The sequence below is a fragment of the Prionailurus bengalensis genome, chromosome B3 (assembly GCF_016509475.1).
Source record: "Prionailurus bengalensis isolate Pbe53 chromosome B3, Fcat_Pben_1.1_paternal_pri, whole genome shotgun sequence".
Classification (NCBI taxonomy): Eukaryota; Metazoa; Chordata; class Mammalia; order Carnivora; family Felidae; genus Prionailurus; species Prionailurus bengalensis.
This window is the reverse complement of record NC_057355.1, coordinates 64,892,404-64,913,821: the sequence shown is the minus strand read 5'-3', so window position 1 is coordinate 64,913,821 and position 21,418 is coordinate 64,892,404. Positions and strand designations below refer to the sequence as shown.

At 36.2% G+C, this 21,418-nt stretch overlaps 1 protein-coding gene across 2 annotated transcripts in view; it reads left to right on the top strand.

Moving 5' to 3' along the window:
* SPRED1 (sprouty related EVH1 domain containing 1) overlaps positions 1-21,090 on the top strand; it is a 141,269-nt gene extending 120,179 nt beyond the window's left edge. Inside the window, exons 6-7 of one of the 2 annotated variants that reach the window (XM_043555689.1) lie at positions 12,313-12,414; positions 15,118-21,090. In XM_043555689.1, coding sequence (XP_043411624.1) covers positions 12,313-12,414; positions 15,118-15,768 — 753 coding nt within the window. In that variant the 3' untranslated portion in view covers positions 15,769-21,090. The remainder of the gene's footprint in view (positions 1-12,312; positions 12,415-15,117) is intronic. The other variant, XM_043555690.1, reaches the window with a different exon arrangement.
* The last annotated feature ends 328 nt before the right edge of the window (positions 21,091-21,418 follow it).

The window sequence follows — 21,418 nt, the reverse complement described above, 5'->3', positions numbered from 1 at the left end:
CTATACCCTTACTCTGCTTTATTTTTCATGACACTTACCACTTCCTGACTTTATATATTTAATTTTTCTATTTGTAACTTTTTGTTTGTTCCACAATATGTTCAGGAACCTAGAAGTTTCTTAATAGAATGAGCATCTAGTTAACATTTGTTGAATGAAAGAATGAATAAATGCTAACAGCATCGCCTTGGAAGCAAATGATATTTGACTCAGTTTATTCCTAGTCTTAACATCCAGTATTGGGACCTTGATTAATTTAGGATCATTTGGTTTTGCAAGGAACAAATCCATTCGCACTAATTTAAGGAAAGAGGACTTTATTTTAATGACTCAGTGGCATTTCTCAGAATTCCTTTTAAGAATAAGTACAGGGTGAGACTTTTGAGATGCTAGGCATTAAGTAGCTTCTCTCTTTCCCCACTCCTGCTCCCCCTGTACCCTATTCACACATACTCCACATGACCATTTGTCTATGTTTCTCTTTATATATTTGTTTCATTCTTTTGCACAATGGTCTAGACTATTTGTTTCCTCATTGATTAGTAGTATATTATGACTATCAATGTCAGGCTCAGCCCTTTAGACTACATGGCATTCCCATGTCCCTAACCAATTCCATATTCTTACAAGAAGGAAGCCAATTGGCTTGGCTTAGGGCAGGGTTATACATTCTATATAGCTCTCCATTCCAAGGTTACAGGATGGGCAGCCAGATTAGGCAGAGAGGAGATAAAATGGTGCACACTCCATCTAACATTGCCACTTTTGGACAGAGCTCTTGTTCTAGCCTATCATATAAACTTATGGCTTCCCTTTGAGGCATGTGCCAGATCCTGGTTTAACCATAATTATGGCTGTTTGGGAGGAGACTGAATACTAATTATGGCAACCTTTTGAGGAATGAGATGTTTCTTTCTGCCTCGTGTAAATTTTAAGTTGTGAGTTTTACATTTCCTGCCTAAACTTGTTATTTTGCCACTTTCCAAAAGGTCTATTTGCTTAATGGAACCACACTGGGCATTGGGAAAAAGTTGGATAGAAATTTCTACAACAATGGGTAAGATCTTGGGCTTTAGGCACAGGCAGATCTAGTTTTAAATTCTGGCCTTTTACTTTACTTACAGTTATAAAACTACTCAAATTCTCCATCTTCCTGTTTCCTCAGATATAAATATCAACAAAAATAAAACTTATTTCCATAGTGTTATTCTAAGAGTTAAGGAAGATAATTCCCTCATATATACATTGATATGTATGTCACATATATGCATGTGATAAATGTTAGAGCACCTATGATGTGCCAGGCCCTATTCTAAGCCCTGAGAATAGCTGTGAACAAGAACGATATGAACTGTAGCCTCATGAAGGATATAAATGCTAGTGAGGGAGATAGACAGTAAATAAGTTAAACCGGTAATATTTCAGGTAGTAATAGTGTTGTGAAACAAAGTAATGGGAAAGTAATGGGAAATAGAATAGTAGGAATACAGAAGAGGACTTCTGCAGATCTGTAAGATGATTGGGAAGATCCTCTGGGCAGCTCTTTGTATGGAGATATGAATAATATCAAAATAGAACATAACAGCCATATGAAAATCCAGGGGTGAGGGGCTGGATATCCAAGCAGCAGCTTGGTATTTCAGAGAAACAGGCTGATATAGCTTAGTTCAGTGAGTAAAAGTGGTAATATACTACAAATTACAGTTAGAGAACTTGGCAGGGTTTGGATAGTGTAGGCTATTGGGAGGAGTTGGAATTTTGTTCTAGTTTCAATGACAAGCAGTTGGAAGGCTTTTAATCTCTAATAAAGATCTCATTTCATTTTGGAAACATTATGGCTTCTATGTGGAGAATGGACAGTTGGAATGTGGTCATGAGTGGAATTAAGACCAATTTTGAAGGTTATTGTTTTCATCCAGTTAAAAGATTTTGGTGATTTGGACGAAATAGAAATGATGAGAAATGGTTAGGTAAGCGCAAATTCTGTTAGGTAAGAGCAAAGTCTGGAGGAAGACTTGGTAATAGATTAGAGTCAGGAATGCCTTCTGAGTTTGAGGTGCAAGTAGTTGAGTGAGAGATGATGCCATTATCTGAGATAGAGAAGACTGGGGTGATTACCTCTGTCATCACCAGTGTAGTACCACGGCCCACTCCTGTAAGAAGACACAGAGTGGATGATTTGCCTAATGTAGGGGTTGTATGTTAGGACATGTAAGCTCTTATATTCTGAATGATGTATATCATGATTAAGTAAATTGTCATGATTATTTAGTGGTGGTAAAAGACATGTCTTGTCCTGACAGCTAAATTAAGTAGTAAAATAAAGTCAAGGAGAAGTAAATAAAAGCAGTATTTTAAAAGGTGATTAAAATTAAAATTTTAAGATGAAATTTGAACCAGAAACTGAGAAATTGAGGCTAAAATTATGGTAAATATTTCTTAACTAGTGAAGAATAGATGGAGTACGAAGACAGATTTCCAAAATTTGTGTGGATTAGTAAATTAAAAGTGTAAAAGTTAAAAGCAGCATAAAAAGGAAAACAGTAAAATAAGAACTAAAATCATTTAAAAGGGCTCAAATCTTTTTTTTTTTTTAGATTTTTTTTCAACGTTTATTTTTTTATTTTTTTAGATTTTTTTTTTCAACGTTTATTTATTTTTGGGACAGAGAGAGACAGAGCATGAACGGGGGAGGGGCAGAGAGAGAGAGGGAGACACAGAATCGGAAACAGGCTCCAGGCTCTGAGCCATCAGCCCAGAGCCTGACGCGGGGCTCGAACTCACGGACCGCGAGATCGTGACCTGGCTGAAGTCGGACGCTTAACCGACTGCGCCACCCAGGCGCCCCTAAAAGGGCTCAAATCTTAAAAGTATAGAGATGAGAGGAATAAACTAAGTCAAGAACAATGAAAAAAACCTTTTCTAAACATGGTGATTTGAAATAGTGTAAACATAAAAATTAAGAAAATATAATGGTAAGGGGCGCCTGGGTGGCTCAATTGGTTAAGCATCTGACTTCGCCTCAGGTCATGATCTTGCAGTTCGTGGGTTCGAGCCCCGTGTCGGGCTCTGTGCTGACAGCTCAGAGCCTGGAGCCTGCTTCAGATTCTGTCTCCCTCTCTCTCTGCCCCTCCCCCGCTCATGCTCTGTCTCTTTATGTCTCAAAAATAAATAAAGGTTAAAAAAAAAAGGAAAATGGTAAGATACTGTTTCTAATTTTGCTCCTACCGCTCGTTTTTAATGTGGAATAGATGTAGCTGAGGGAATAGTTACTGCATGTTGTTTTGTTGTTTATTTATGCTAAACAGACCATCAAGTCTAACTGGCATGGAATCTGACCTCTGGAATCTTGAGTTCCTTGAAAAGGAAGACATGTTTTCCTCAAGTAGAGAGCTGAGGAGACCCAGCAGAAGATCAGATCAGAACATTTTGATATTTCAGCCTTTGCCTCAGATTAGGACCAGTACTTGGCCAGTTCTCAGGTGTATGTGCACACATACGCACACACAAAGATATGCTCTTGAGCATGTTGTGTTGTCTTTTGGAGAGAAGGGTATGCTAATAAGTCTGACTCGTGGGTTGTTGTGTTGATCTGGTTTAAGGACAAACGTAATTCCAGAGATAGCACTATAAACCTGTTAATTCATTTTGTTCTGAGTGAATTAAGCTCTCCGTAAACATTTGGCTTATTTGTGATCTCACTAACGGACTCTGTAAGATAAAGGTGAAATACTAGCAAGCTTTAATGCTGTTAACAGTCCCAGTGGGAAAGAAAGGAAGGTTCCATGGCTACAGTAATTAAAGATTATAATTTCTTAATTCTCCAGGGACTGTGGGTCACTCAAAATTGTTCTCAGCAAGTCACAGTAACAGCATGGATTTTAAATATTTCCTGTGTAACTGAAGTTTTACTTTCCCCACTCAGCTCAGATTTTATAGCTCCTTTCTTTCACTTTCATGGTGGCCATTTTTTCAAACACAAGGGTTTTGTCATCTCTTACTTAGGTGTTTTTTTTTTTTCCATCTCAGAAGAGAAGACTCTTGTTTCTTTGATAGTGTTTGTCTTAATTTGTTCTGTCAAACGCTTGATTATCTCTGTTTCCCCAGTACCTACAACTGCAGTTTATACTGATACTCTCCATTTTTTCTCCTCTAATATCATGGTATATGAAGTAGGATAATGAAACCTGTTAGTATGTCTTACTCTTTTTTTTTAAAACCTTTTAGTATTTCTGTCTGGTGTTTTTCATAAATAAAATCATTACTGAAAGCAATACTCAAATTTCTGAGAATCATTTTGCTTTTACTTTGGAAGGTGACTTTCATTCTAATATTTCGGATTACTTGTTAAAGTGTTACATGTTTTTCATGTTTAATAATTTTATCTGACCTTTGTAATTGTCTTAGGAAATCAAGAAGACTTGAGATTTTATATTCTTTTGATGCTTTGCTAAATGCTTTTGATTCCAATATCTCATTTGAGCAGTAAATAAATAAGTAAATAAATAAAGATATTATCAATGAAGGAATTCATGCATAGAATCATTAAGTACCTGAACAAAGTCACCACGTTAATATTTGTTAAATTATTAGAATTCTCAGGTTATTTACAAATGGTGTTTTTCCTCCTTCTGCCATCTTCTCATCTCCTCTTCCTTTTTATTCTAGCTCAAGTTGGAAATATTTCATTTATAATAAATAGGCAGCTTTATGTTACATTACATCTAATAAGTATGGCTTGTTAATCCTTATCATAGCTTGTCCCTACTATATGCTGAGTACTGTTTAAAGCACTTACATAACTCATTAATCTTCACAACAGTCACTACAGCAAGCTGCCTCATTAGGGGGATAGACATTATCTATAGTTTATATACATGTTTTTTTCTAAGTTTACTATGAAATTTTAGAAGAAATGCACAAGAAATGTTATTAAACTATTGGTACAAGAAGGGAAAAAGTAATTTTAAGCCAGTTTTATTAAAAAGAGGCAAAAATAGAGGCTGAAAACAATTTGCATAACTTTTCCAGGGATTTTTGGAATCAGAACAATCAGTCCAGAGTTATATTTCCTCCTCATCATCTAGGCATCCTAGGAAGCAAGATTGGAGAGATCCAGTTTAAAACTTTTAAATACAAAATACTTCCAACATCTTGAGTGATGGGTAGAAAAACTTACCAGTGGAGGAGAGAATGGATGTATGTACATCCTGAACTAGACCAGTGATTTCGTATAGTTGAGCAGTGAGAAAAAATTTAGTGAATGTAACACAAAGTTACAAGAGACTGATATTCATCATCCGAGACCCTGGGAATTTATTTGGCCTATCTTTTTTGGCTGAGGGAACTCTTTTGACTAATGGGAGGGAAAAGAACCGAGCCCTTCTCCCAAAATGCAATGATGATAGTGGTGGAGTGGTTAAAGAATGTAGTCGCCACGTAGAAAAGTACAAAATGGTGCTAGGTAACTGAAGAGAGGGAAGTAAACAACAGTTGGCAGGCAACTCTTAGCCTGGGGATTTTGAGTGTGAACATGGCTTCTGGAACCAGACTATTAGGGTCTGAATTCTAGCTGCTTTGCAACTTTTCCTTATATAAGATTGATGTGACCTAGAGAAAAAAAGGAGGATGTTTAATGACTTTGTATAACTAGATATTTAATTATAAATTTGCTGACGTCAAAATAAGTGAACTCAGTTTATTAGGAACTAGAATGGTGTGGGTATTCTTCTTTAAAGCTACACAGATACTAGCTATGCATTTAATAAATCTGGAAGTTTCTTAAGAGGAATAGTGTGCACTTGCATTTGTATAGTGGTACACCATTTGTCCATTTGGGTGTCACCCAATAGGCTTCACAGGGTGAATTTCCCATATTATAGAATCTGGCCTTACACTTGCTGGTCAGAAACCTTTTTTGTCAAGATCGAGTCCTCTTTCACGGACTAAAATAATCAAGTTTAAGAAAAATGATGTAGGGGCGCCTGAGTGGCTCAGTTAGTTAAGCATCCAGCTCTGGATTTTTGGCTCAGGTCATAATCTCACTGTTTGTGAGTTCAAGCCCCACATCAGGCCCCACACTGTTAGCTTGGAATTCTCTCTCTCTGTCCCTTTCCAGCTCATTCTCTCTCTCTGTCTCTCTCTCTCTCTCTCTCTCTCTCTCTCTCTCTCTTTCTCTCTCTCTCTCTCTTTCTCTCTCTCTCTCTCTTTCTCTCTCTCTCTCTCTTCTCTCTCTCTCTCTCTCTCAAATAAATAAACTTAAAAAAATGATAACATAAAAAATCAGAATGTAAAAATTTAAGCCATCATGTGGACTGTAATACTAGTGGTAGTTTGTTTAGTACAATGTCTACATAAAATAGATCTTCATAAGATACTAGGTCGTTGTCCAAAGCTTGCTTCATGAGTATGTGTTCAAGAGAGTACTTACATGCTTTGAATGTTTAATTGCTTTTGACTGAATAGGTTGATGGATCCTTCTCCACAGCTGGTCAGTCTTGCCAAAAGGTCTAGACTGCTTTCTTGCTGTCGAGAAATATGAAAAGTCTGAGATTTTACCCTAAAGGTTCAACCTTCTGGTTGCTTCCAGAAGACATAAGGCTGCTAGATCAGAGACAAGGGACATTATTACTCACAGCACAATAAAGTAACATGAGCTTCATGTTTGGGTTGGTCCCCTGGCCTTCCGAGTCCCATGGAGATGGTGCTGAGCTGCTCAGGTGGATGAAACACACTCAGTGGTTTTGCATTACAGCGTTGGAACCCTGAACTTAGGGAACCCAAAGTCGTTTATAAAGGATGTTAAGTCTTGCCTGACTTTGCCAGGGAAAGAGATGGTGTCATAGTCATAGTAGATACTAAATAAACCTAACTAAAAAGGGAAGGCACTTACCTTTCAAGGGCTTCACTTTACGTACATCTTTGCAAAGATAGTCTGAAACAAAGGCAAAAGGTGCCTTTCCTCACTAGATCTACAGAAATGAGACCTATGGAGAATTGTTACCTAACACTAGCTTAAAAAACACGAGGTTTGGGGGCACCTGGGTGGCTCAGTCGGTTATGGTATCATAGGTTTTTGTTTTTGTTTCTGTTTTTTACTGCCCTAAAAATTCTCTGCGTTCTGCCTATTCATATCTCTTCCACCCCTGCCAAAGCACAACTCTTGGCAGTTACTTAAATTTTTATTACCTTTATAGGTTCACTTTATCAGAAAGTCATAAAGTATATAGCCTTTTCAGATTGTTTTCACTTTGGTTTCCTTCACGTAGTAGTAATGCATGTAAAGTTCTTCTTTGTCTTTTTTTTTTTTTTTTAAATACTGACTAATATCTCTTGTTTGGGTATATACCACACTTTATGTTCATCTGCAGAAGGACATTTTGGTTGCTTCCAAGGTTTAGCACTTATGAATAAAGCAGCTAACAACATTTGTGTGCAATTTTTTGCGTGGATATAAGTTTTTGAATCTTTTGGGTAGCAAGGAGTGCAATTGCTGGATCATATGGGAAGAGTATGTTTAGTGTTATAAGAGATTGCCAAATTGTCTTCTAAAGTAGCTGCACCATTTTTAATTCCCACCAGCAGTCAGTAAGGATTCCCTGTTGCTCTGCATCCTATCCTCCTCAGGATTTAGTGTTGTCAGTGTTCTCGATATTAGCCATTCTACTACTTGTGTAGTGGTATCTCCTTGTTTTAATTTGCATTTCCTTGATGACTTATGGTATGTAGCATCTTTTCATTTGCTGTTTTTCCATTTGTGTATCTTCCATGGTGAATATATTGAGATCTTTGGCTCATTTTTTAAATTGGGTTGTTTCATTATTATTGGTTTTTGAGAATTTTTATTGTTGGTTTTATTTAAAAAAAATTTTTTTATGTTTATTCATTTTTGAAAGACAGAGAGAGACAGAGCACAAACAGGGGTGGGGCGGAGAGAGGGGGACACAGAATCTGAAGCACGCTCCAGGCTCTGAGCTGTCAGCATAGAGTCCGACGCAGGGCTTGAACTCCCGAACCATGAGATCATGACCTGACCCGAAGTCAGACGCTCAACCAACTGAGCCACCCAGGTGCCCCCAAACCTCGTGGTTTTTAAGACTTCTTTGTATATTTTGGATAACGTTCCTTTATCAGATATCTTTTATAAATATTCTCTCCCAGTGTATGACTTGCCTTCTCATTCTTTAGACACTGTATCTTACACAGCAGAAGGTTTTAATTTTAATGAAGTCCAGCTTATCAGTTCTTTCTTTCATGGATTGTGCCTTTGGTGTTGTATTTTAAAGTCCTTGCCATTTACCAAAGTCATCTGTAATGTATCACTGATCTATTCTTTTGTCAATTCCACACTGTCTTAATTAATGTAACCTTGAAGTCAGGTAATGTCAGTCCTCCAGCTTTTTTCTCCTTCAATATTGTGTTGGCTCTTCTGGGTCTTTTGCCTCTTTCTATAAACTTTGAATCAGTTGTCTGTATCCACAAAATAACTTGCTGGTGTTTTAACTGGGACTGCATTGAATCTGTAGACTAATTTGAGAAGAACTGACATCTTCACAGTATTGAGTCTTCCAATCCATGAATGTGGATATCTCTACATTTATTATTGATTTTGTTCATCAGTGTTTTATAGTTTCCTCATAACAGATCTTACACATATTTTGTTAGATTTATACGTAAGTATTTCATTTTGGGGAGTGCTGATATGAATGGTACTGCATTTTTAATGTCAAACTCCACATGTGTTTATTGTTCATATATAGGAAAGTGATTGGCTTTTATGTATAAATTTTGTATCCTGCAACCTTGCTATAATTGCTTATTAGTTTAGTTCTGGGAGTTATTTTATCAATTCTTTCAGATTTTCTGCATACATGATTATACCTTCTGTGAACAAGGACAGTTTTATTTCTTCCTTCTCAATCTGTATACCTTTTAATTCTTTTTCTTTTCTTATTGCATTAGCTAGAAACTCTAGGTTTGGATTTAATCTTTTTCTAGTTTTCTAAGGTGGAAACATAGATTATTGATTTCAGATCTTTCTTTTCTAATATATGCATTTGATGCTGTAAATTTCCCCCTAAGCACAACCTTCACTCTATTCTACAATTTTCATTTCCATTTAGTTCAAAATACTTAATTTTTAAAAATTTCTTTGATCTGTGTTAATTTGGAAGTGTTGTTTTGTTAAATCTCCACATATTTGGAGATTTTTCACTTATCCTTCTATTATTGATATCTAATTTATTTCCTTTGCGGTCTGAGAGCAGACATTATATAATTTGTATTCTTTTAAATTTATTGAAGTCTGCTTTGTGGCCCAGAATGTGGTCTGTCTTGGTTAATGTTCATGTGAACTTGAGAAAATATTTTGCTGTTGTTAAATAGTCTGTAGATGTCACTTATATTCATATGATTGATGGTGTGGAGTTCCACCAGGTCCTTACTGATTTTCTGCCTATTGGATCTGTCCATTTCTGACAGAGGGGTGTTAAAGTCTCCAGCTGTGAAAATAAGTATGTCTCTTTCTCCTTGCAGTTCTGTCAGTTTTTGCCTTGTGTAATATAATGCTCTGTTCTTAAGCATGTACACATTAAGGATTGCTAGGTCTTCTTAGAAAATTAATCTTCTCTCATTATGTAATGCCCTTCTTTATCACCACCAACTTTTCTTGCTTTGAGGTCAGCTGTGTCTGAAATTAATTAAATAGGCTTTCTTTTGATTAGTGTTAGCATAGTATATTTTTCTCCATCTCTTTACCTTTACTCTGTAAGTACGTTTCTTACAGACAACACATAGTTGGGTCTTTTTTATTTTCTCTGACAGTCTCTGTTGTTTAATTGGTGCGTTTAGGGCATTAACATTCAAAGTGATTATTGATAGAGCGGAATTAATATCTACCATATTTTTTATAGTTTTCTATTTGTTGCCCTTTTTCTCTGTTTCTGTAAATGTCTTTCATTTATTTTCTGTCTTTGTGGTTTAATTCAACATTTTATATGGTTTCGTTTTCTCTCCTTTTTGGCATATAAGTGACATTTGTTTGTCTGTTTTATCTTTTTTTTTGTAGTTATCCTGAGATTTGCATTATACCTTTACAACTAATCTGTGTCCATTTTCAAAGAACACTAAATTACTTTCCAGATCTTGCAATTACCTTATAATAACAAAATAATCCCAATTCCTCCTTCCCATCTCTTGTATCATTGCCATTCATTTCCCTTTATATATGTAAGTATACACACACACACACACACACACACACACACATAATCATACATGATTGAATACATTGTTACCATTTTTATTTTTTTTTTAATTTTTTTTTTAACGTTTATTTATTTTTGAGACAGAGAGAGACAGAGCATGAACGGGGGAGGGTCAGAGAGAGGGAGACACAGAATCTGAAACAGGCTCCAGGCTCTGAGCTGTCAGTACAGAGCCCGACGCGGGGCTCAAACTCACGGACCGCGAGATCATGACCTGAGCTGAAGTCGGCCGCTTAACCGACTGAGCCACCCAGGCGCCCCCATTGTTACCATTTTTAAACAACTGTTCTCTGTTAGCTCAATTAAGAATAAGAAAAATTAAAACTTTATTTTATTTTCACTTATTCCTTCTTCAGTATTCCTTTATTCCTACGTAGATCTGAGTTTCTGATCTGTATTATTTTCCTTCTCTCTAAAGGACCTCATAACATTCCTTGTAAGGCAAGTCTACTGGCAACAAATTTCTTCAGTTTTTGTTTGCCTGAGAAAGTCTTTATCTCTTTTGAAGGATTTTGGTTTTTTGTAGGGTACAGCATTCTAGGTTGGCAGGTTGTTTCTTTCACCACTTTAAATCTTTGACTCCACTGCCTTCTTGCTTGCATGATTTCCAAGAAGAGGGCAGATGTGATTCTTTGTCCCTCTGTAAGTCAGGAATTTTTCCTTTGGTCATTTTTCAGGACTTTTTCTTATCTTTGAGTTTTTTATAGTTTGAAAATGGTATGGTTAGGTGTAGTGGGGGAGAGGGCGTGGCATTTATCCTGCTTGGTATTCTCAGTTTCCTGGGTCTGTGGTTTGGTGTCTAACATCAATATGGGTAAATTCTCAGTCATTACTATTTCATACAGCTCAGAGATTCTTTCTTCAGTCCTGTCCAGTCTAATAAGTCCCACAAAGGCATTCTTCATTTCTCTTAGTGTTTGTGATCTCTAGCATTTCTTTTTGGTTCCTTATTAGGATTTCTATCTCTTTGCTTGTATTGCTCATTTGTTCTTGCGTGCTATCCATTAGAGCTTTTAGCATATTATTCATAGTTGTTTTAAATTCCTAGTCTTCTCATTCCAAATCCCTGCTGTGTCTCGTTCTGGTGCTTGTTCTATCTCTTCAGATTGTTTTTGTCTTTTAGTATGTTTGGTAATTTTGTTCTTTATAGCTAATAGCTGGACATGATGTACTGGGTAAAAGGAACTGCTGTAAATAGGTCTTTAGTATGTGGTGGTGAGGTATGGGGGGACGGGGAGCATTCTGTAGTCCTATGAATAGGTCTCAGTCTTTTAGAATGAGCCTATGCCTCTGGTCTGTGAACTCCACCAGTATTTCTCAGTTTTTTCTAACTTCTTAGTTGGGTTAGATGGTTAGAGTTGACTAGAGTTGGCTATTTCCCCTCTCCTAGGTCAGATATGCTCTGATAATATCCCAGCAGGTAAGGCTCTGGTTAACTAGTTTCTCCTGAGGGCAGACCTTGGGAGAGTTTTCTGGCATAGTTCAGAAGTGGTTCCTTTCCCCCTCCACCTGCTGGAAGCATGCAGGGATTTTTCTGATATTTATCGGCTGAGCTCCGGGAGGTAAACTCCCAAAAGTGTGGGGCTTCACTATGAGCAGGTCCACCTCAGCACTCGTTTCTGCAGCAATTCTGCTCATGAGTTTGTTCTGGTGAGCTGGGACTCCCATTATTTTCCCATCTCTCCAGTATTGGGGGCGGTGGTTTGCACTGTGTCCTCCTCTGTCTTACAGATCTGAGACAAATTGGTGCTATTTTTTCTATTCAGTTGTTTACTTGTTAGAACAGAGTGGCGTTTACTAAGTTCCTCACATGGAGAACCAGAAACCAGAAGTTCGTGTTACTTTTGAAATTAAAATTTAAATGTATAAGGAAAGACCTAAGTTCAAATAATCAATAGGATGATTCAAATAATGCTCTTTATTACAACCATTTTGAAAAGCTTCACTGCTAATAGGTTATGAAACTTTGGAATACACACTGTATGGTTTTATTAAAAATAAGAAATACATTCTCTGGTCACTTAAGTAGAAATTGTTTATATTTTAGATAACATTCAGTCATCCGGGCCTAGACATTCAGGGCAGAAGTATAGAATATGTACAACGGCAAATATCCAAGGAATGTGGAAGCCTAAAGTCCCAAAATAGGGTAAGTAATCTTAGCTTATCTCCTATTGTGGGATACAACTAATTAACACATAAGTGAAATTTTTTAGTCCTTTTAATTCTCCATGTAGCTGAATTATACTAGAAAATCCTTTGTGTGTTAATTTGCTACATGCATGTTTATAGAACACTATTACTTAAATTCCATCCAAATTTCTGGTTTGACTCTAGGAATTGCCACTGTGTATTTATCACTGGATAAAGCCAAGAGAAATTGTGTATTGTTAATTTAATGGACTGTATCCATCATTCCACCATTAGCCCAGACCTGGAGGGTTTTTTAGCCCCGGTTCCAAATATCTTGAGAATGGAAGTTTGTCTCAACCTGAGTCAGGTGCTTACCTGTAGACGGTCACTGTGTCCAGGGACTGGGCATAGGCATAGGAGAAACAAATGTGACTACTAGAAGCCCACTTGTATAGGTAAAGGAAAAGGTCATTTTGATTTAGACACCATTTGATTTATCCCCAGAAAGATTTAACCTGCTCCCTGGCCTCAGGAAGATAATCTACCCAGAAAGGAGGGTGGAGAAAGGAGGAGGAGAGAGTGAGAATAAGTAGGTGTGGGTGTCCTTTGTTTCAAGTGACTCGTATAACCAAGCTATATACATGTATGTCTTTGTATTCATTTGCTAGGGATATCATAACAAAATAGCAGACTGAGTGGCTTGAAAAACAAATACTGATTTTCTCGTAGTTCTGGAAACCGGAAGTCCAAAATGAAGATGTTGGCACATTTGGTTTCTTCCCAGCCTTCTCTTTCTGTACCTTTTGGCTGTGTCCTCACATGGTCTTTTGTACACCCACACATCTCTGGTGCCTCCTCTCCCTGTATGTCCAAATTTCCTTTCTTAGAAGGATACCAGTCAGATTGGATTAAGACCCACCTTAATTAAGGATCTATTTTAATGTAATCACCTTTTAAAGGCCCTGTATCCAAATGTAGTCACATTGTGAAGTACTGGGGGTTGAGGGCTCAGCATATGAATTTTGAGAGTGCACAAGTCAGGCCATAACATTGCACACTCTGGTTCCTCACATTCATCCCATTACAACAGCCCAGAAGTCTGAACCCCTTGTAGCGTCAATTCTAAATCCTAGATCTTGTCTAAGTCAAGTGTGGGTGAGACTCAAGGTATGATTCGTCCTAAGGCAGAATTCCTCTCTACCTGTAAAACAAGACACCTGTAAAACAAGACCCAAATACCTGCTTCCAAAATACCATGATGGAAAAGGCATACAATAGATACTTCTTTTGAAAAGTGGTAAATTTTAGAAAGAAGAAAGCAGTCATGAGTCCTAAGCAAGTCTAAAACCTGGCAGGGCAAATTCTGTGAGATTTTAAGGTTTGAAAATAATCCTCTTAGGCTTGGCTCAATGCTTTGACCTATGCGCCTACCACAGTGGTGACCCCATTTCCTTGGCAGTGTGTGATAAACTCATACCAAAGGCTCTAGGTTTCCTGGCCCACTGCAACTGAGGAATTGGCTTTGCCATATGGAATTGAGGAGAGAGACTTACCTTTGGGGTCATTCTTCCCTTTTTTTAAAGGATAACACATGTTTTCAGTTAGATAGCTGTATTTGCCAGTCCTGTAAATCCTTGATGTCCAGTAGCCTTTCTTCATTTCATCCTACCTCTCTTCCCTTTAGTCCAACATGGCAGCATTTCAGTTGAGATGGGTGGTTGGATTTGGCAATCACACCCATAATCTCTTTATTATGTGATGGATCAGCATACCTTTGCATGCTTTCTAAATTTTTGCACTATCCATAAGCTGAGAATTTTCTGACTCTTCAAGATCTGCCTCCTTTTTGCTTCAAAATTTCTATTTCAGTTTATCCCTTTCCTCTTACATTTTGCTGTTAGCAGCAAGGAGTAACTAGTCACCTTCAGCACTTTGCTTAGGAATCTCTGCTAAATATCCAAGTCTATCACTCACAAGTTCTATATTCCACAAAACACTAACGTACAATCCATTCACATTCTTCACCCAATTTGTAACATGGATCGCCTTTCCCCAGTGTCCAATAATGTGTTCTTCATTTCCGTCTGAGCCTTCACCAGAAGCATGTTTGACGGCCATATTTCAACCAACAGTCTGCTCAAGGCTTTTTGTAACATACACCTCAAAACTTTTAGCCTTTACCCATTACCCAGTTCCAAAGGCATTTCCACATTTTTAGGTATTTGTTAACAACAACACTCCAATTCTTGGTACTAAAATTTATATGAGTCAGGGTTCTCCAGAGAAACGGAACCAACTAGTTGTGTTATGTATACACAGAGAGATTTATTTTAGGGAATTGGCTCATGCAATAGTGGAGGTACATATGCAGAATATGCAGGTAGGCTATCAGGCTTGAGACCCAGGGAAGAGTTGCAGTCCCCATCTAAAGGCAGAATTCTGCTAGCGGAATTCCATCTTGCTTGGGCGGGGCGAGGCAGGGGGCGGTGGTCAGCATTTATACTATTAAGGCCTTCAGCTAATTGGTGAGGTCTGCCTGTGCCCTGGAAGATAATCTGTTTCCCTCATAGTCCACCAATTTAAAGATTAATCTCATCCAAGAAACATAAACATCCAAAATAATGTTTGATCAAATATTTGGGCACGCAGCCTAGCCAAATTGACATATAAAATTAACCTTCACAGTTATTACTGCAGTTTTCATCTCTTTCCTTTTTAGGTCCCTTTGAAATCAATCCGACATGTCAGCTTTCAAGATGAGGATGAGATTGTCAGGATAAACCCTCGAGATATCTTAATACGTCGTTATGCAGACTACAGACATCCTGACATGTGGAAAAATGACTTAGAGAGAGATGATACTGATTCCAGTATTCAATTTTCTAAACCAGACAGTAAAAAATCAGACTATCTGTACTCTTGTGGGGATGAGACTAAGTTAAGTTCACTCAAAGACTCTGTGGTATTTAAGGCACAGCCTTCCTCATTAAAATTTAAGAAGTCAAAACGAAGAAAAGAAGATGGTGAACGTTCCCGCTGCGTATACTGCCAGGAAAGGTTTAATCATGAAGAAAATGGCAGGGGAAAATGTCAGGATGCTCCAGACCCTATTAAAAGATGCATATATCAAGTTAGTTGCATGCTCTGTGCAGAGAGCATGTTATATCATTGTATGTCAGACTCAGAGGGAGATTTTTCTGATCCCTGTTCATGTGACACTAGTGATGACAAGTTCTGCTTACGATGGTTAGCCCTAGTAGCTTTGTCTTTCATTGTACCATGTATGTGCTGCTATGTCCCTTTGAGAATGTGCCATCGTTGTGGTGAGGCGTGTGGGTGCTGTGGCGGGAAACATAAAGCTGCTGGATGAAAGGATCCAGTGCCAAAATGAGCTTAAAATCTTTGTTTCCAGGAATTAGCTAACTTGGATTTGTGGAAACTTTTGGCAAGCAATATGAAATCTTGCCTGGTAATCATTGGGGCCACACGTGGAGGAAGCAGAACTTGTCAGTTCTTGGCATTTCACAAATGCTAGCCATGCCTAACTTTTTCCCTTGAGTGCATGGCATGTTTTGTTACAGGTTGTAAAGAGTATCTGCAAAAGGAAACTATTTCTGGTTATTGGGTATAAGAAGTGAGCATAAAATATCCAACTAAAAGGGATTAATTTTTGGCATTTTTGTATATTTATGCATTAGGTGATGGGACTTTTAAAGGTTTGAATTCATTAAGACATGAACTAAAAGTGCACTAGGGGACAGTTGATTTCAATCTAAGAAAAGTTAACACTTGGGAATTGTAAGAAGTAAAACAAGTACAACTAAATCATTTATTAGTTGTTTTTTGAAAGCAGTTTTATGTATAAATAACAAATGTTTATATTTAACTAAATATAAGGTACGAATTATCACATATTAAACTTTTCTTCCCCTTCCTAGTTCTGAAGTAGATGTACATATATCTACTGTCACATTCCATTATATTTTGAATATTTTACTCATCTAGTTAATAACGTTTTTATTCCATGTGAATGATTTGATATTTTCATCCTCATTTCCCTTGGCTACAGTTTATATTGAGTTATATCTGTACATTCTGGTAATCTAAAATCTTTAAAAATATTCTAATAGGCTTGAGTGACCAATTTTTTTTTAAAGCACAGATGTAATTGTCTAATGTTCTGATGGGAACGTAACACTTATTTTTATATAAAAAGAGACTGAGTAAACATTATAGAAAAAAGTGAGTTTTGGGATTGTTTTGTTTTGTTGTGGTATTCAACCAGCAAGTTGTTTTCTTTCAGAGTTTTCCTCCTTCAAAAAATCATATTGCATTTACAAATGTTTTACAAGGCAAAAAGTGTAACTGGATAGTTAATATAAAAGTTTCCTCCTAAGATCTCCACTTAACTCTGCTAAACTAGAATATGTTCAGCTGTGTTACTAATTTTTTAACTTAATTCTCATTGCTTATTATTTGCATAAGAGTAACTTTTCCCAGTTGCATTTTATTTTATTTAAACTGGCCTAAAAGCAAAATTATTATATGTTAAAGTATATACTGAACTATCCCAGGAAAGTATTTAATCCAACATTGTGAATGAAATATCTTGTACATATAATTTTATTTCTTTTGCAGAGCATTGTATTACTGGATGTTTTATTTACAAAGTAGTTGGATAAATGTTCCAACAAATTGTTTAAAGTGGTTGGGGTCAATTTGTCTGGGTTTTTGGGGTTTTGTTTTTGGTGGGTTTTTTTTGTTTTGTCTGGTTTCATTTCGTTTTTTTTTTTGTTTGTTTTTTTGGGTTTTTTTTGGTCTTTTTAAGTGTTACATTAAAACTCTAACAAAGTAAAGGGTTCTTTAAGAACATTCCCTTAGAGGGATAGAGTTGAGAAGTGTGCCTTTTTTTTAATGGCTTGAAGTTTCAGAAGTGATAGAAATTAAAATCACACTACCATTTGAAGCTCATTTCTATGCAGGTTTTAAAATGTCATTTATGTATCATTCTTTTTACATATCACACTTAAGCTTGTGTTCACTTTCTTCTTTTGCCCCAGATCAAACTGAACAATGTATATAACACTATCTGTCTGTAAAATACTTTTTTTTAAGAAAGCATTTATATTTATATGACAGCTTGAACTGACAACATTGTGTATATAGATCATCTTGAAGTATTATTTCACATTGAAAAGAAGAAAAATATATTGATAACTATAGATGTTATGAAGAAGAGGTTATTTCTAGTTTTGTACTAAAAATCAATTGGATGAACTAAATCCAAAATATGACACTGTAGCAGCCGTTTTAAGACTTATTTTTACTGTTTATATATTTGAACACTGCTACACCAGATGATCTTCATCCCTGAAGTTTTCAGCTAAACTTGGTTTCCTAGAATAGACTGTTAACTTTCAAAATTACTTTTTATTGGTGAAATGGAAATACTCGTTTTCCTTGTGAATGAATTTTCATATTTGTAAGTGCTGAATTTATAATTCAGGTTTGAGCAAGGTGTGAATAACTGAAGAAAATAACTTGCTGGCTATATAGGAAAATGCTGTGGAAATGAACTGTGTATATACTTCTGGGAAGAACAATTTTAATCATTTCTTCTGTTAAGCACTAATCAGTATAGTGCAACTCCTGGTTCTGTACTGTATTTTATATGCAACATATATGCTTTAATATTTTAATGTCTGTGCATTAATATTTTCAACTTGTTTAACCACTTTGCTGCTAAGATTTCGCCATCCCATTCCCATTTTTTCCTTTACCATTTTAAACAAGTTTCTTCATTAAAAACTACGGTGATGAAATGGTTTTTATTTCCCCTTGGATTTTCATAGTTAACACACTCAGATTCCAAACTGGTCTAGAAAGCTAACGAAATATAGTGCTATCTGAATCCCTATGTGGGAATATTCTCTTGAGTAAATTCTCATTATGTGGGGGGGTAAAAAGGATAGTCCAAGTTTCTCATTCTTGACGTGTATCGGTAAGTTCAGGAACATCTTCTCCTTCTGCCTACAGACCTGGTACTGCCAAATGGCTTTTCCTCGGAAACCTTTCTCTTTGAATCTGGTAGTAGAAGCAATGGCTTCATAGAACAACTCAAGTAACAGTAAATACTGAAAATGAAATCGTCTGGATGGCATAATAAGAAAGACTTTGATGGCTTGTTGTGTTCAGAGTTGATAACTCTCAAATGATTTTTCTCCTGCCTTGACAGGAGAATCCTTTGATTTTTGAAGAAATAGGAGATACGGGACTTCAGCACCACCTACTGGATGATTTATAGACCAGAGACCTGAGGTGGCAATCAGGATCTGACAGGGTTCATCACTACTACCAATAAAAAAGGGCTATTTAAGCAGTGGCCACCTCCAAAGGGAGAAAACAAGAGTAAGAAATAGCTCAAAGGAACTGTAAATCGAATCTTTCCTCTAATGTGTCTGGTTGGTCACTGAAAGATTTTAAGCACTTTTTTCTTACATAACCTGTCTTAAAATATTTATTGATATTCAGAACTGGCAATCAAACATAATGGATGTGCCGAAGCATTTGCAAAGCCGATTCTTTTAACTTGCAAAAGCCATTACCAAAATGGTATTCTAATTTTCCTCCCATTACCAGTCAGGGAGAGTTTTTTTAAAGAAAATAATGAACGTCACCTGTATTTCATCATGATAACTTCAGAGAGTGTGTGTATGTCTCTGGGATGATGTTGGGACAGGGGTTAAAGTTTAGGGGGGAAAACTTGAAACTACCTATTTTCATTGGTTATTCAGCAGTGCCTAAAATGAACTTTTGAAGTAATATAAATGCACTTTCAACTCATGTGTATAGTGCCATCTGATATGTTGGGTAAGTCTTTCTTTTTCTTTTTTCTCCCCAACCCCTTGATTGAATGCCACAGAGATGTTTTCTAATATCCATGTAGGTCTTCAAAGTACAGGAAACACGTACTTTCCTCCAGATGGGCAATTCAAAGGCTGTTTCTTTTTTTTGAAATTTACTTAGGCTTTGTGATTACACTTCAGAATATATGTGTAAGTTTGGGTTTTTAATTTTAGCCCAAAGATATATTAGGCAAGTGTAACATTTTTCTACATGTAACTTTGAAAACTTTATTTACCTAGAAAACAGATCCTTCACTAAATATTCTCATTCTTAATTTGACCTCCAGGTTCACATTTCTAAGGATAAAGGAAAGCACTAGAAACTTGCATTGTTGCACTTAAAAAAAAATTGGTCTATAAACCATGGTAATAATAGTACCATCAGGTGTTTTGCAGTGAGTCAAAACATTAAGAAACCACAACCTGAGGTGATTTATATAAACCAAAAAAAAAAAAAAACCCACAAAAAACAAAAAAAGGGCTTTAAGGTATTAAGGTACTGTTTGCCTAGCAGCCAGGTGGTTATAAAACTTTCATATGCTTTGATACACTGATGTTAGCCATTGTTCCTGAAAGCTCCTTAAATTGCATAAGTTGCTAGTTTTGAAACTTCTCAAGAATAATCTAGTTGAAAAACCTTTGTATTAAAGATACACATAGATTTTTGTGAACATTGCCGGTATGTAGTGTCATTGCTTTCTATTCTTGACCTCAGAAGTGCCTCACTTGTATATTACTTCCATTAAAAGCTTGACTGCATTCTTTCTAATAAGCAATGAAAACTTGTTTAACTCCTGTCATAATGTATCTCCTTAGATATAGTTGCTTAGCTTGATAGTTTGGATATATAATGTAAATATGCATATATAAGTTTGTAACTGTTTTTGTTACATCATACCCATGTAATTGGACATATCAGATGATATCATAAGAATTTGTTTTAATTACCTGATTAAACCTATCATGAAATACAAAAGGACTTTTTCTTACTCTTCCAGAGGATATCAAAGTATCACATAAGAGATCATAATTACTCAAAGAGAAAGCAATAGAAATGAGCTTTTTTAAAAAAATCATTTTTAAGGTATATTTTTAACTGAAAACTCATGTATATAGTTCATCTTACTGACATTTATTCATCCTTGATTGTATCCAGATTTGTTATGGTCTGTTACCTATAAATAGGTAAACACAGTAAATATAAATATATTTATTGGTTTGGGAACATGTTACCACTAAATCTGGATGAAATGATAATCTCAGAATGATATATGGGAAATTTTAAACCCAAAACTACTACTGCTTTATTGTGTGCCCTACTCGGTTTCAGAGTTTCATTTGTAATATAAACAAAATACTGAACTAGATTAAAAATTAGGACAGTACTCAAAAATCATAACTTATTTCAACACCAGAATAACTTTTGGATTACTGTGTTACAGTTGTATTTGCTTGAAGAATCAACAATTACTGTTTACCATGAATTATGAAGTATAGTCTCCTGTGCTTATTTGCAGGTTTTCAGAAATGTGCTTTACATTCTTCACAATCAAGTTAATATTCACAAGTAAGTAGAATAGTTTCTACATAAGAGAAATTGAAACTAGGGTTTCTCCTTGGCCATCAGTATAGTGCCATGCACACAGTGGTCCTTAAAGGGGAAAAAAATGGTATTAATAGTAAAACTGAGTCTACTCTTAACTGCTTTAAGATTGGCAGTTTTAGAGAGATCCCTTGAAGTACTGGCTCAAAAATATATTCAAAATAAAAGTCTAACAAAATCTGAATTGAAATGGTGTTTCTTTTTTTGTTTAACAGGTTTTTTTATGTTAAGTGTGTGTGTGTGTGTGTGTGTGTGTGTGTACACACACGTATGTTTGTTTGTTTATTTATTTTAAGTGTCCTTTATTTTGAGAGAGGGAGTGAGAGAATCCCAAGCAGGCTTTGCCCAAGGCAGGGCTCGATCTCACAAACCATGAGATCATGACTTGAGTTGATTTCAGCTCAGATGTTTAACCAACTGAACCATCCAGGTACCCCTGTTATTAAATATGTTTTAAATGACCACTTTCAGTTCTCAATTCCATAATGAAGTGTTATCCTCCTTTTTTTTCC